The sequence below is a fragment of the Hippopotamus amphibius genome, chromosome 1 (assembly GCF_030028045.1).
Source record: "Hippopotamus amphibius kiboko isolate mHipAmp2 chromosome 1, mHipAmp2.hap2, whole genome shotgun sequence".
NCBI classification, from domain to species: Eukaryota; Metazoa; Chordata; class Mammalia; order Artiodactyla; family Hippopotamidae; genus Hippopotamus; species Hippopotamus amphibius.
In genome coordinates, this window is record NC_080186.1 from 6243564 (window position 1) to 6260161 (window position 16598).

At 39.1% G+C, this 16598-nt stretch overlaps 1 protein-coding gene across 3 annotated transcripts in view; it reads right to left on the reverse strand.

Annotated features, from left to right (window-relative positions):
* RERE (arginine-glutamic acid dipeptide repeats) overlaps positions 1 to 16598 on the reverse strand; it is a 410456-nt gene that overhangs the window by 229836 nt on the left and 164022 nt on the right. For all 3 annotated transcript variants that reach the window (XM_057695312.1, XM_057695296.1, XM_057695303.1), the window contains exon 3: positions 4102 to 4172. In XM_057695312.1, the coding sequence (XP_057551295.1) occupies positions 4102 to 4172 (71 nt within the window). The remainder of the gene's footprint in view (positions 1 to 4101; positions 4173 to 16598) is intronic.

The following is a 16598-nucleotide window of genomic DNA, read 5'->3' on the forward strand; positions in this document are numbered from 1 at the left end:
CTATGAAACACAGAGTCATATGGTACTAAATCTTCAATAACGTGGCCCCCACATTCGCAGCAGGAATGGAGACGTGCCTTCACCAAGGGGCAGGCATTCTTAACTCTTCCACATTCAAACTCAGCACTGAGAGTGTACGCTGCTAGAGACGTCACCGATGTAAGAGCACGTGCACCCACGCAGAGCGGTAACAATACACGGGGCCGTAAAGAGTCACTAGCATAACATCACTAAAGACATACCCCCAACTGTGAGCAATCTCAGGTTTAATTTTAAAGACAATCACATTTTAATAAGCCAAATAGGAGCAAAAATGAATCAACTGTATTTGCTCAAAATAATATTTGTAATAATTACCTATCCAACCTGAAAATTCATTTCATGTAACAGCTAAAGAATTGATAATTACATAACTCAAGGAAACAAACACCATATTTTTTGTATTTAACAAATGGCAGAAACACACTAGGAACCCACACAGAATCCCCATGGGGAGTATTAGAGGTATGGCTTCAACCACTTATCTGTGAATGAAGAACCAGGCATGAAGCAGCACTGCTAGAACCAGCCCAGGAACTCCCTGGTGTCAGGCTGAATGGAAACTGCTTGTCTCAGTGATCTCCTCCTTAAGCATTCCCAGAACCCATGACTATTTCCAGACAGCAAGTTAATCCTATTATGCTAAGGCCTGCATTTCTATGAAAATGGAATTTTATTGTTTTTTAGTAAAAGAAAGGAATCTTTCTCTTAGGACATTACATGAATGGCTTCCTCCACATCAGTCCTATTCAGTGTTCCCGAAAGAGGGCTGACGTCCAATAACACCACAGCTGTCTGTCCATTCAGAACCTAAGATCACTGAGGGAAGGAACTGTATCTTACATTCTTCAGTCCCCCTTATGGTGCTGCACTCAACAAAGAACACAAACTAGGCATTCAACAAATGCCTGTCGAAGGCACGGGTGATAACCCCAAACACTCCTAACTGTACTCTGGGATATAATGCTCCTTGGTGACAGTGACTCATTCGGGACAAAACCCTCAAAGCAAACACAGTCACACAATGAGCCAGAAAAGCTATGGGAGCACAGCAGAAGAAAGGGTTGCAGATGTGATACCAGGCTCTTTCAGTTACAGTTACTAGAGATCTGCTCAAGCTGACCCAAGAAAAAAGCCCTTTACTCAGAAGAAACAACACAGATAATCTAAGAATCCAAAGGGAAGAAGCACCAATACAGCAGGACTCAGGGACAGCGCTCTCCTTCTCTCTCTCTATAGCTGCTCCAACTCTCTGCTTCTCCCAGCTTCCAGTCCTACCAGAGGGCTTTCACCCAGTGCCTCGGACAGTCCCAAAACACACCTTGTACTCAAAAACTCCCCATGATAAAAGGATTGATTCTAATTTATGGTATAAACAAAGAAATACATCTCTCAGTTAAACCTCAAACTAAAAAAAAAAAAAAGATAAAATACAGAATTAATCAACAACACGTCAAAGCTATTGGGTTTTTGTTTTCCATTGTTCCACTTGCCATGCATGGTGTTTGTTGTGGGCAAAACCAACTCCGACTTCTTCTTTTTAAAATCTTGCAAAAAAACAAAGTACATTTCCTTCTGTTCATCCTTTCCCCTTATAGGTTGGGTAAGCTGAAGGAAAAAAAGTCTATGATTATTCTCATCTGTTAGGTTATCTTTTCAGAAGCAGGCTTGAGAAACAATGAGAGAAAATGGGTATCCAGACAATAACTACATTCCTTCCAGAAGCAAACGTTTCTTCATCATCCCTGTTATTCTCACACAAAGACTGTGAATGGGCGCTGAATACAGAACTCAAACAAAAATATATGACGTAGCAATATGTGACTTAGAAAAAAGTATCTAACCCTATGGGACCCCACTTCCCACACTGATTTTGCAGACAGCTTTAATGTGCTGTACTAGACCAATCCTGATGACAGAAGCTTCAGCTTTTATTGCTGTTAATACCCTGAGCAATTACTGTAGCTCAGCAGGAACCTCTGCCCCAAACAGCAACTATCACACTGTAATCAGCATTTCATAAGAGAGGCTGTTCAAATACAAAGGCACCTGCTAACGTGCAAAAATTGTACAAAAGGGGCTCAGGCTCTAACAGGTAAAAGAAAAATCTTGCAATTTTATTTCACAGCTGTATCTTTTCCATGGTGCATTGGTATTACATTTGGTAAAAAATCACACACAAAGACAATGAGCAGGGAAGGAGCAGTAGCAGCACCACTAGCAAAAGAAAACTCTTCAGGAAACAAGGCCACCACCCAGATGTGCAGATAGCAGTGCAGCATCTGTAAAAAAAAAAATCTTTGGAAGGCAACATATAATAAATAGCAAAGACCTCTAAAAAAATGGTAAAACTTCATCCTGACATAAATCTGAACAGAAAGCATTTGATCTACAAGATTAAACCGCAAGGCCACCTTGTAAAACAACTAGAAGGTAAAAGCAGCCTAGCAAGAATAAAGAAATCTTAGAAATAATGGCCCATTTTACTTTCTTTTAAAGTAGCAAAAAGCATGTATTACTTACATGATAATTTTTGAATAAAGAAAAATAAATGGCATGCAACTTTTTAACTAACTCAGATATACTAATTGGACATTTGAAGTCATTTAAAATGCGTTAAAAAAAAGACTAAGGAGACGCAGAGTTCAGACTACATTACTTTTCTTCAGGCTGAAATATCACATACAGTGTATGTCAGAGCACAAGTATCATCAAAAGTTACAAAGGATTTTGGAAAGAATGGCTTTCACAGAAACTGACATATATCTCTACAAAGCTAAAGAATTAGGATTTCCCTAGACCTAAGAATGCACACAGTGGTTCACAACCTTCAAGTACAGTAAGTCCCCTACATATGAACCTTCAAGTTGTCACAACTTTTCAAAGATGTGAACATGCACTTACATGTCCAATCACCTATGTTAGTTCCCGTGTCTGGCGTACACTGTCATGTGGGTGCATCCTCTACAAGTGGTTGCGCTTTTGTGTACTTTACTGTACAGTACTGTATAGAGTACAGTAGTACAGTATCTTTATTTCAAGCCCAGGATGTCTGCAAGCAAGTGTGAAAGCAGCGATATATAGCCAGTTGTGTTAGTTGGGTACTGAAGATAACTTTGTCGGACTTACGAACAAACTGGACCTACAAATGCACTCTGGGAACAGAACTCATCCATATGTAGGGGACTTACTATACAAGGATCCTTTCTTAACATCTAAATGTTGCAAAAGATCCCCAAATATAATATTTCACATAACAGTTATTTGAGGAAAATACATAATAAACAGGGATTCTTGACTACGTAGTGTCATCAAATAACTTAACTTTTAAAATCACAGCAGCATATTAATACATTTGAAAAGCAGTTGTACAAACATATGTGAAGCATATTTATTTAATTTAAGTCTGAGAATGTTTATTTGCAGCCTCTGCAAAGTCTCTACGAATATCGAGGGATTCAAAACCCAAGTGTGAGAACCAGTGGTCTAAAAACGAGAGATTTCATACTGGGCACTAGCAGCTCTTAGGCACTTGCAGAAAGATTTTTAGTGAGAAAGTACTAGTACTGTAGCTGTGCCAACCCCAAGCCAAACTTCCTTCCCCAACCTCCACCACTTGGAGACCCTCAAAAAGAGGTGTTCAAGATACATTCCATATTTGCTTAAAATACCTAAGTAAATTACAACTGCCACAGAATAGACCATTTATATTCTTTTTCCCCCCCAACTCATCATCAAATCCCAATTTTATTTTACTTCAGGTTCTTCACAACGGCTGAGAAAAAATGAACTACCGCAGGAACTCATGGGAATCTCTGAAATTGTTGTCAAAACAGCTACTAAATGAATAAAAACTTCAGAAACATTTGCTTACAGAATGAGCTGTATAACACTAAGTTCCAAAAAACTGCTTACTGCCTTATTTGAGTGCTGCAGTTGCCAGGCAGTCAGCATTCAGAGGTGAACTGGTTACCAAGTCAATACAGTAGAGAAGAGACAGCCAATGGACTGGGAAAAGAGAAGGCACAGAGTAGAATCAACAGCACATGAAAAGATGCTTACCAGTTTGAAGTCTTGGATGCTACAGATGAAATACGGTGTGTTTGGCCTCCGACTCTCGATATACACACAGTCTTTAAAAGAAAAAGAAAATTTAAAACAATGGTATTTACCTTTAATGGAACAAAGACAGGGGCCATAAAGCCACTGTATAAATAAATAAATGACAAAGCACATACCTTTTATAGAAAATAAATTTTTTAAGGTGAGAGTAAATTACAAATAATTTTAAGCTAAAGGAAAACACCTCTTGGGTTCTTTTTGACCACTTTCTAACAATTTAAAGCCTCAACTATTGTCTCCAGCATCTTTGAAGAAGGGGAGAGTGGGAATCCCATGGGATTATCCATACTCAGATGAAGAAACTTCGATAAAGGGAATTACTTGCTCAAGGTTATACACTAAGACAAAATCTTGAATATCTTATTCAGATAGATGCTCCCTGTCTTCACAAAGAGAAACGGCTCTGCCAAGTGCTGCTTTATTTTTAATAAATATTTTGCACGGAAATAAATGAAATATGTAAAGAAGACTAGCTTAAACATGCTATTACAATGACTTTTTCACCCACGTGAAGAAAGAAAAAGAAAACCAATCTAGTATCTTATGGATAACTTTCTATTAAATTTTAACCTAAACATATTTTATTTTCTAATAGTAAAGAAAGCCAAGGCAGCCAATCAGAGATGGAATGAAGTAAATCAAATTAGATTTTCCTCAGGGAAGAAGAGCACTTTCTTAAATCATATTTGACATGGCACTGGATGGGTAATTATTTTTGATGCTCTCAACAGCTGGAGTCTAAAGGTTACTTTTTAAAATGACAAGTTAAGATACATTTTTTTTCTTTCAAAGAAGCAATGATTTTAAGGGAAGCAGTGGCTATAAAGTAAAAACTCTCCACACTACAACCCATGATGATCATAAAGCTTAGGACACGAAGGTCTATGTATTATTTACTGAGAGGTAAAGGCATCTGCAGTCAATCAAATTTTCTAGGGAGAGTGACCTTAATGCCCACATTTAAAATGCCATTTGTTTCATCCTTCCTCATGACCCTTCACAACAAACATGTCTTAGAATAACTCCTGATGCTTAAGAACACAGGGAGATTCCTCTATTTCTTCATTTCACATATGTTAACACCCTTCCCCACAAAAGCAAAGAAGCAGAGGTTTAGAGCCCTCGATCCAGTGGAAATTCCACCACAGGCACCAGCAGACCCACTAAGAGGCAGAACAGGAAGAAAGACACGAAGTAGACTAAAGGGCAGTTTCTTCCAAGAAACTTTCTGAAAGACATCAGGATTTTTGTAGCCCAAAGTCATTACAGAAAAAGAAGAAATCTCAAAGCCAATCATTTAGGCATCCAGAATTTCCCAACAGATTTCTCTACTCAGATGTAGGCTCAACAACAGCAATTAGATCTCTGAATCCATGTAAAACAGCAGCTCAGGAATGAACTGTTGACTAAGCTTTCTATCTTCTTGCAAAGCCCAGGATGCTGGAAAAAAAAACTCTGTTCAACATTCAGGCAACATCCACCTAACAAGATAATCATCTTAAGGGGTGAAGAAGAGATCTCCTCCCACTGTGGTAGACAGTTATCTTCCTAACCCTAACTTGGCATTCAGGTAAAAATCAAAGAAACCCATTCCCTAAATAAAAACTGTAGCTCCAACTTGCACAATGTGAGGACAACCCAAAGTTCTTAATTTCTGTGTTCCAATCCTTGTGGTACCCACTACCAGCACTTCAAATGTCTAGGTATCAATTATTTACTCATCTCACTCACCTGAACAGAAATCACAGCCCATGTGCCCTCTTCTTCCTATCACCTCCTGCAGAAGGAAGTACCTTCTATAACTCATAATGTTAACACCGTTATACCAAGCTACTATTCACTGGCTTCAAAACTAACAGGTCCCTTCCTAACTAATGATCTTCACTTACTTAAAGCTCACGTGACAGAAAAAAACTTGCTGCATTCGCTGGTCTCATCCCACATCACTTCTCACCCTCTCCTAGGCTGCACTGTCCTAACGAAACACCAACTCCTGTACCCCGCCCACACCAAACCTTCCTTACTCCTTTATTCTCACAAGCACCTGCAACCTTATGGTGAGTTACCTCCAGTGACAGCAAGTTCTCATGGCTCCTCTGCAAAAACATGACATCTCCTCTCCTTGATACAAAGTTTCCTTTCCTTTATATAAAACCAACAATTTGCCTCCCCTGTGTGGGCAGTTATTCGGCAGTCAGATGTCCGCACTGTCCCTTTCACTATCAATTCTGAGCTCAAAGAAACTTACTCATCTCTGCATTCACCCCACCAAGGACTCATGTCTCACACTGGTGTTGGTAAGACTGGACCGAACTGAAATCAATGACAGATGGTTAGATAGTGTGGGTTATGAATAACTTTATTCTTTCTACACAAAGAAAAGCTTTCTATTCTTTTTTCATAATCAATGGAATCATTGTTACTATAAACGCTCTTACATAAAGTAAAAACATAAAGTAGCTATTAACTTGTATATTAAAAAGCTTTCCAGAATAAGAGAGACAATCTATATTCTTTCATTTCTCAACTACAAAGTTACATTCAGGAAAATGACTATCTGTAAATATACCTGAACGTGTATCTGTTAGAGAAGGAAGGAAAGGAACAGGTTGGCGTGTCGAGGACCCGGGTCTTCCTGGAGCTGCCCTGCAGCCCCGGCCTGAGGAACGCTGCCAGGAGAGGGATAAGGTAGTAGAAGAGAGCAGATCCTCCAACCTGACTCACGGAATGACCCTGCTTACTTATCAATGCCTTATTACTAGTTACAAAGTCACCCCTTTTTGTTTAAAAGCATCAATCCAAATTGATCCAAAGCTATAAATCCAGATGTGAGATTCCAATGCACAAGGCTAGTAATATGTAAAGCAGGTCACTATACCAAGTGATCTCTATCAGTATTTTGAAACTTATATGTGAAAAAGTCAGGTTGAGCTTATCTTCAAAATTAAGTGACAAAACTTAAGAGTTTACTTTACATAAGTGGTCATAAAACACACAATGACCACACGATCAGAGGTCATTAAAGTTCTTGACATAAATTAAAATTTTTCACACTGTGTCAAACTTGCCACAGGAATGGGGGGAAAATACATAATCTTGATCCAATTTTTCTAATTCATTAAAAACAAATAAAAGCACAAAAAATTATTGTAGTCACAATTTCTTTTCAACCCTTCCATAAAATAGGGGATCCAACTAAATGAGAAAATATTCTAAGTCTCACACACACACACACAAAAGTCTACTTATTATTGCTCTTAATGATTTTCAATACAAGGTTAAATAAGGCTAAATAACTCAGAAGTATTTCCCTCTTGTCTCATTAAGCAGCTGTTTAAGAAAGTAATTTTGTGCTAACTGGAAACATCTATATAAAGTGGTTTATTTGGGAAGGGAATGATGAAAACATAAGTCAATATAAAAAGGAACGGAATTGGGTCATTTGTAGAGACATGGATGGACCTAGAGACTGTGATACAGAGTGAAGAGAGTCAGAAAGAGAAAAACAAATATCGTACATGAACACATATATGCGGAATATAGAAAAATGTTACAAAGCAACTGGTTTGCAAGGCAGAAGCAGAGACACAGATGCAGAGAACAAACATGGACACCAAGTGGGGAAAGCGGGAAGGGTTGGGGGGAATGAATTGGGAGACTGGGATACCAAATTGTACACTCTAAATATATGCAGTTTATTGTATGTTAACTGTAGTTAACTGTATCTCAATAAAAGTCCTTAAAAAAAAAAAAAGAGAGGAACAAGATTGGGTCATTTGTAGAGACGTGCATGGACCTAGAGTCTGTCATACAAAGTGAAGTAAGTCAGAAAGAGAAAAACAAATATCATATATTAATATATATATGTGGAATCTAAAAAACAGTACAGATGAACCTATTTGCAGGTCAGGAGCACAGTCACAGACACAGACAACAGACATGTGTAGGGGAGGTGGGGGAGGGAGGCGGGGATGAATTGGGAGATTGGGACTGACATATATACACTATCACGTGTAAAACAGATAGCTAATCAGAACCTGCTGTATAGCACACAGAGCTCAGCTCTGTGGTGACTTAGGTGGGTGGGATGGGGGGTGGGGGTGGGAGAGAGACCCAAGAGGGAGAGGATATATGTATATGTACAGCTGATTCACTTCATCGTACAGGAGAAACAAGCACAACGTTGTAAAGCAACTATACCCCCATTAAAAAAAAAAAAAACATAAAAAAAAAATCTCAGTTGGGATATACGCCCAGCCATCTTTTAAAGCCAAAATGATTTGCCAAAAGTTTTCATGCAGTTTATGGGAGCATGGATTGTCTGAAGCTGGTTATAAAATTGGCTTCAGTCAGCTGGATCAATGATCCTCAACCTGAAAACTCCCCATGGCCAACACAAGTACTGCAGATACCTTTCTTTAAAAAAAAAAAAAGAAAAAAAGCCTTTAAAAAAAAAAAAAAAGAAAAACAGAACGAAAGCGAGCAGTTCTGAAGGAACCAAGCAAAGCTGATGCGATCCATTAAGTGCATAAGGCACATTTTCAAAACTACCCATGTGAAAATGCACATTTGCCAGACTGAGCTAATGGCTGCTGCAGGGCAAATATATACATTTTTAATCTTAAAATCAGCAAGCTTGAAATGGGCCAGAAAAAATGAGTGAGGCTATTATCATCAATATCAATTATTGCAAACAACACATGGTAACAAATTTTTTTCTTTACTAGGGGTGTCTGGAAATGAAACCATGGGTCTAGGTTAAGATTTATTTTCTAACACGTAGCCTCTGCCTGAAAACAGATCACACAATTAAGTGACCTCGAATCCTGTGTTCATGATTTGGGCAATGATATTGAACAGGGCGATTCTGGCTGTCTCTCACAACCTCAACACAGCTTTGTGTCCAAGAATCTCTCGTGCCATCTGCAAACAACAGAGCATTTGCTAAGCTGGAGGAGGAAGCCAGCCAAAACGCAAAGGCAGATTCTAGAGGCAAAGAAAGCCCTCTCTGCTTTTTCAACCCTCAGCAAATCAGCAGGTTTATATAAATAGAGCAAGAGCAGGGTCCTCTCAAGGGTAAAAACCACAGCCTGAAGCATCAGGCAGTTTGTCATCCTGAAACACAAAGAACCTGTCAGCATCCTTCCTGACAGCCTCCTCACAAGCACAGTGGACTCTGACTGCCCACTAACCGAGCAAGCAGAGGGCAACGCTCAGCCACGGGCTCTGGCCCAGGAAAGAACTTCCCTATCCATGAACGTATTTCCCTCTCTGCGAATGTATTTCGCCTATTAATCCTTGAACACCCTAAGGAAAACTCAAACGAACTTTCTGGCCAACCCAACACTTTCTCACCCCTCTACAAAGCATGACAGTGCCATTCTAACATAATTTCCAAAAGAAAACCCTTCCTTGTGAAGGGTATGCACGAGCAAAGCCTTTCTCACAAACAAATGCCCCAGAGACCCAGCTGGGGGGCACAGCCATGGCTGTGGAGGTGGATCCTCCACTCTCCGGCTTTCCCTTCCTCTTACACGGGATTCCTCCACCGTCAACACTCTGATCCACTCCATCAGCTAACAGCAGTTGGTCTAACAATGCAGAATAAAGTCCACCAACATCTCACTAGTTAATATGGATGTTTCCAAATTTCCAACATACAAAAGGGTATGTGTGTGCGCGTGCGCACATGCACACACTAGAAACACCTCTGAAAGCCCGATACCCAAATCCCAATCCCCATGCGCCACCTGGCCTCTATCACAATCGCTCATCTCGGTTCCTCGTCTCTACAACAGCCACACCAGTCACCACGCCTCACCCTCTGTAAACGATATAATACCTTCTGCACAGTAATCAAAAACTACACAAGGTGAGCTATATGTAATGAGGTGGATAGAACTACAATCTGTCATACAGAGTGAAGTAAGTCAGAAAGAGAAGGACAAATATTGTATGCTAACTCACATATACGGAATCTAAAAATGGTACTGATGAACTCAGTGACAAGAACAAGGATGCAGATACAGACAATGGAATGGAGAACTCGAGGTATGGGAGGGGGCGGGGGGTGAAGGGGAAACTGGGACGAAGCAAGAGAGTAGCACAGACATATATATACTACCAACTGTAAAATAGTCAGTGGGAAGTTGTTGTATAACAAAGGGAGTCCAACTCGAGGATGGAAGATGCCTTAGAGGACTGGGGCGGGGAGGGTGAGGGGGACTCAAGGGGGGGGAGTCAAGGAAGGGAGGGAATACGGGGATATGAGTATAAAAACAGATGATTGAACCTGGTGTACCCCCAAAAAAAAATTAAAAAAAAAAAAAAACTACACAAGGAACAAATGAATTCAACACAAATATTAAAATAGAAGTTATACGAGATCCTAGCAAGAAAGCTATGCTCTAGCAGTATCAACATAAAGGATGCTGTTTTCTAATAAATACTTCTTTAAGAAATAACTCACCTGCAGGACAATCTACTTTTAGTTTTCTGCTAGATTCTTTTGTGGAGAAGAGACAGATACTTACATTGTCTGGGAATAGTGGAGAACTTAAAAGGGAAAAGGAAACAAAATTTGGGAAAAGAGCACCTCTGTAAGTGAAATCCTGTTAATCCTTACCCTATCCTGTGTTTTGACCCTGAAGACTGTCAACAAAATTGGCCTGATAACATCTTCTTAAGACTTCAGGTATCATATATCCTTGGTTCCTTCCTTTTCAAACTTCATGAAAATAAAACTCCATATATTCATATGCCTACAGATTCCCAACTAGTACTGCAAAGTTTACACAGTTTTTATCTAAAAACAACACTATATACAACCAGCAAACATTTACCTTTCTCCTCATTGCTAACAGGGGATTATTATGCCAACAGGGAATTAAATTGTGAGAAAAATCAAGTTGGCTGGTGGGAGGGGGTAGAGAAGCATAACAAACTAAAAAAAAATTTGTTTAAATTTCCCATGTTTCTCTCTTCTCTAGGAGTTAGGAAACCTAATGCATCAAAAGCTTAAAGACAAAAAAAAAAAAAAAAAAAAAAAAAAAAGCTTAAAGACTGATTCAAGACAATTATCTTTCTAACATTAAGAAGCGATGTTGATTGTTCTGGAGTAACTGCTGCTGCAAGACCTACCCCCCATTCCCAAACCAATCCTATGCTACGTGGACTCGAAAACTCTGTAAAACAAGAAAAAAGCAAGATCATCCTGCCAGCAGCAGAAATCTCATTAGTTACACTGATATGCTAAATATTAGCCATGGTTTCATACTTGTATTACTCAAGCAAAGAACATTTTAAACACTCTCATCACCACATTTTATTCTGAAAATGTTCCTTAAAAAGCCCTCCTTGTGACCTATGTTGAATCCCTATTACTTAAAAGATTCTAACCAGCTTAACATCCAAACTCCACTTCAGTGATGTGAACCTCTCTACTGTGTCTGTAGAGAGCTCATGTGCCATAAGAGAAAACAGGGAATCCTGGGGGCGGGGGGAGTGGATTATTTCCAAAATCAGTGATGGCCATCTGCCCTAGGAAGCAAAGTGCCTCAGGGCATTACAGACACCTGCGGCGGGGGTGGGGGGTGGGGGTGGATTTCAAGACCACTCTCACTCTTCCTGCCCCGCTGTACCTGTACCATTATTACCTAACGCTTGAGAAGGCAGGTAACAACACTATTCACTCTAATTCATGAATCCTATCAAAAAAAAATTCTGCTATAAAACTGCTATTAAGTAGAGGATGACAGCTAGTGGAAATGTCCTTAACACAAAGATTATAACTAAAATGTGCCTGAAATCGGTACATTTAGGAAACCAACCCACAGAGAGTTCAAACACTTCCAGGAATACTACGCTCAGTATTCACAGGAAAAAATAACCAGTGACAGGTAGGCTGGAGTGAAGATTCTTCTCTTCCCACGTGGCCAACAACAAGCAAATTGCTAGTCTGCTCTTCTGGTGTCACACCCTGCAGAGCAGATTTCAAGCAACACTGCCTGCTCCTTTTCAAAAAACAATGTGCTGGGAGCCTGGGCTTTACAATAAATGGTTCAACCAATTTGCAGTGCTCACTGGAAATACACAGGAGAATTCACAATGCCTGGCTATAATTCTTATTTGGCAAATGATTTTATTATGAACTGGTATCACAGTGAATCCATTTTCTTTACGGGTTTTCTGCTACTGTTTAATGGACTGTCAGTATAATTTAGATTTCATCTATTTAAACTCATTCAAGCCTGGCTCCTGATTGTACAGTAAATGGAACATATTTCTACTCAACGAAATTAATGACAGTTAATTGTAGTCTGCAGTTCTCAATTTTGTAAAAGCAACTGTTCCACAGTTCAAGCATCAAGCCACAAAATTTCCCACACCAATTATTTTTTTGTACTTTATAGGCATCTACATCTTATAAGCCTTCCTTGTAAGACTAATATATGTGTGTATTCTTTTAACATTTCTTCCCAGTCAAATATTTACTACCAACTTTCCAGAAAGAGTTAGGACTTAAATTATAACTAAAGGCTGGGGAAATGAAAGTTTGTCAGTCTGAACAGAGAGATGCTCAATTATTACAGATTCTTTTAAGCTAGCAAAGCTGGAAATTAAAATTTTCTACTTTATCTATTTCTCTGAATACTATTGGACAATTTTTTATATATTTCAAATCAGTCACAAGGTCAACATTAAGTGAAATTTATAAAAAGTAGGCTAAACTTACCATATGGATTTAGACAGACAAACAAGGCACACAGCACATATTAATACTATACTAAATTATTTCTGAGTTTGATATTCTATTTAGCAGAAATTATTTCTGAGTTTTATTTACTAGACAACACAACAATACCATGAGTGATTCGTCTGTCACCTAAGCATCCACACAGCTGTGTAAGAAGATGCTTAAAGGAGGAAAAAAGGATGCAAAAAAGCACCTTCAGAAACCTATCAAATCAAGACCCACACTGTAATAAAGCAAGCATCCAGAATTTGCTGCCCCAAAACTATAACCACCAGGGTCACAGGATGGCAGACTGCAATTCACACAACAATGAGAGAAGTAGAGAAAAACCACAAGCTATCCTTTTGAGTCCTTTTTTCAGCTTGATAGTTTACATCTGCTCAGCTGGTTTCTGATTCTTCTATAACAATATTCCAACCATGTCCCAGTCTCATGCTGTTGCCCCATTAGAGATGTTCTACCCCTACTTGGTCCTACTGCAATTGTATCCAACCTCCAGGACCCAAATCACCATTCCCAGGGTCCTTCACGTACTTCCCAATGCCACCAACTTGCAGTCTGTTCAGCTCAGTTGGTGTTGCCCACTCGCTGCCTGTTGCTGACAAATAACATTACTTGAATGAGGGTTATTTCTCCCCATAAAATGAAGCATCAGGGAATAGAATCCTATCCACGTTTGTATTTTACCTTATCTCACCTCCGCAACACCTTACACAAAGTTACAGACAAAGAAGAGTGTGCTCTTCTGTTATCATCTCAGTAATAAAACACTCCTAACACTACAGCTGACATCTAACAAACCCTAAGAAATCAGCTTACCCAAAGCCTATTACAGTTTCAGTGGGCCTCAAATTTAATCACTGGCTTTAACTTATAGAAATTCCTAAGGGCAAATGAAGCCTATTCCCTGACTCTTATTCTACCTATACCTCCTCTTCTCCCTTTAATCATCACTGTTTCCATTTGGGGTTTTGTTGTAGTTACTGTTGTTTGGTCATGTGTTTCTTTTAAAATGAAAGTCAAAGACTAAAGATATTTTAAGAATAATTTAAAACATCAAATCACTTTCGTGTGCCTGAAATGCTGAGACCTCAGATTTTCATTAAAGATCTGTATTTAGCCCACTGTGAATTATAAGTATCATTTTACTAGTATTCAACGGGTATTTGGAAAAAAATAGTTCCACCTACTCGACAATTCCAATTATCTATCTCCTTAGGATTCTACATGTAATAATTTTGCTTTATAACATGCATCATTCTCAGGCTAAAAAGTATTGGGGGGAGAGGGTTGGCGGGATCTTGTCTGGCAACCTGCCATCCACCTGTCACTTTTATAATCAAAATTAGCAGAGATCTGAGCAAGGTAGCAGAATTTAAAGTATCTAAATGCCTCTTGATTCCTGAAATGAGATGAGAGATTTTGTTTATTGTTCAGGTTGTAAGGAGCTCTGAATGTTCTATATGAAACTGTATTCAACACACTTCAACAAATGAGTGCAGCTGCTCTGGGCCAATGTAACACTAAATGAGAGTTTTGCTTTTTGTAATCTGTACCTTGAAAAAAAATCATGTTCTGAACATCTGCTGAGACAAAAATCAGAACTTTGGGAGGGAAAAATTAAGACTTCTCCATTTAACCAAAGCGGTAAGAGGCAAATCTTGTCAAGATTACACTAAAGCTAAGAAAAGACAATAAATATATTCTAAAGGAACAGAATCATAAACTCACAAAACATTCATACACAGACTTATTGGCACCACCAGCTAAGCACTAGAGATACTGACGTCAATAAAAATATTGTCCTTCCTTTGACATGTTCACCATCTAATTTTAGACCTAGACATGAAAACAAATAAATAACAGTATGTCTTCAATAATTTTAATTGTACTTGTTTTTCACTCCCTGTAACAGAGATTGTCAGCTGAGCATTTCATTCTTGCTTTTCTTCCTTAAGAAAAGAACGGCTGAGAAAAAAGACCACATTTCTCAGCCTCACTTATAGCTGGTGTGGTCACGTGACTAGCTTCTGGTCACAGGATATAAGCAAGCACAGTATTTCAACTTCTGGAAACTGAACCCTGAAAAGAGGAGCCCCTTCTCTCCTTAGCCTTCCCGTTAGCCTGAAGACAAACACATCACCTGAAGGCGGAGCACGAGATGGATCACACGATGACATGGGAACAGAGGCCGCACAGAATGAAGTAAGCAAATCTTTGCAGCTAAAGAACCAGACCAAGAATTTAGTGGTTCGCAATTCAGCACTTCCAGCCGTTGTACACAAATATCTCTAAATTATTCTGAAATGGGGCAAAATATTTAAAATACATTCATGGGGAATTCCCTGGCAGTCCAGTGGTTAGGACTCCAAGCTTTCACTGCCGAAGGCCCAGGTTCAGTTCCTGGTCAGGGAACCAAGATCCCGTAGCATGGCCAAAAACAAAACAAAAAACTAAAATAAAGGACTGTCTAAATAAATAAATAAATAAAATACACTGATGAGCAGAGTGACATCCAAAACAATGATTTAGGGAAAATATTCTAATTCTTTTAATAGCAAAAGCTAGGAAGAAACAGATGAACTCAGCAAGTGTATAAAAACATAGCACCCAAAGCTCTGGGTAGAATGACTAAAACAGTGTGATTGGACAGCAAAAACCACTGCTTTCCAGTGGCAATAAGAATCAAGTCCTAGAAGCAGATGACGTAAGACAGAAGGAAGCCCACAACTGCCGCCCTGAAGGGACTTCACAGCCAAGGCGAGTTTCAAGCACGAAGCTACCCCAAGTTGTCACAAGCAGGAATACAAGATGGTAACTTCTCCTGCAAACTAACCGTCATTCTGTGTGGAGAGCAGACGGATGGTGTCCAGTGGCAGCACTCAGGCTCCCCCTTTTCTTTTCCACTTCTGTGTGGGTTGCATGTTAGGACTTCTTTACAGAGAATATGTGGCTGCTCCTCCAGCAGAAATGCAAGGTCCACTGGTGACCACATTTTCTGGAGCTGACCAGAACTCATTCTATACTAAGTTCTCAGAATATATTCCATATTTTACTTCATACCAGAAAGACGATACAGTGTCATAGCTTTACCTCCTCCTTTCCACACCATTAACTGTGGATAAAAAACAGAGCACACAAATGTGTCTGATCATTTCTCTGAGGTGAAGACTTACTACCTAGAGATGACGTAAAGTCTCCTTCTCTACCTAGAGAACATTTCTCCAATTTCACCACGAACTGAGTCACCTGCAGAGACCAAAGTCCTACAGTACACCAGGGCTAGCTAGAAAGAACTGTAATGGCAATTCGTTAAAAATCTTTAAAAGTCCAGACATACTCATTACTCAGCAATTCCATTTCTAAGGAGAGTGAGCAGAAACGAATAAATATTCACCACTGTTGTTTATAACGGAGAATACCTGGAAAGAACCTTAAGATCCAACTATATATAGCTAGTTACACTATGGTATCTATCAACTAATGTGGGTATGTCTAATTTTTTGTGTGTCATGGATGCCTTTAGCAATCTATACACCCAAACTCCACCAAAAAAAAAAAAAAAAAGTTTTAAATTCACAAAAACATGTATTGAAATAGTTGTCACAATATGAGAAAGAAACTGCAATATATGTACTTCTTTATTGGTTCATTAAATAATTAGTTTACTAGGTTACTGCCC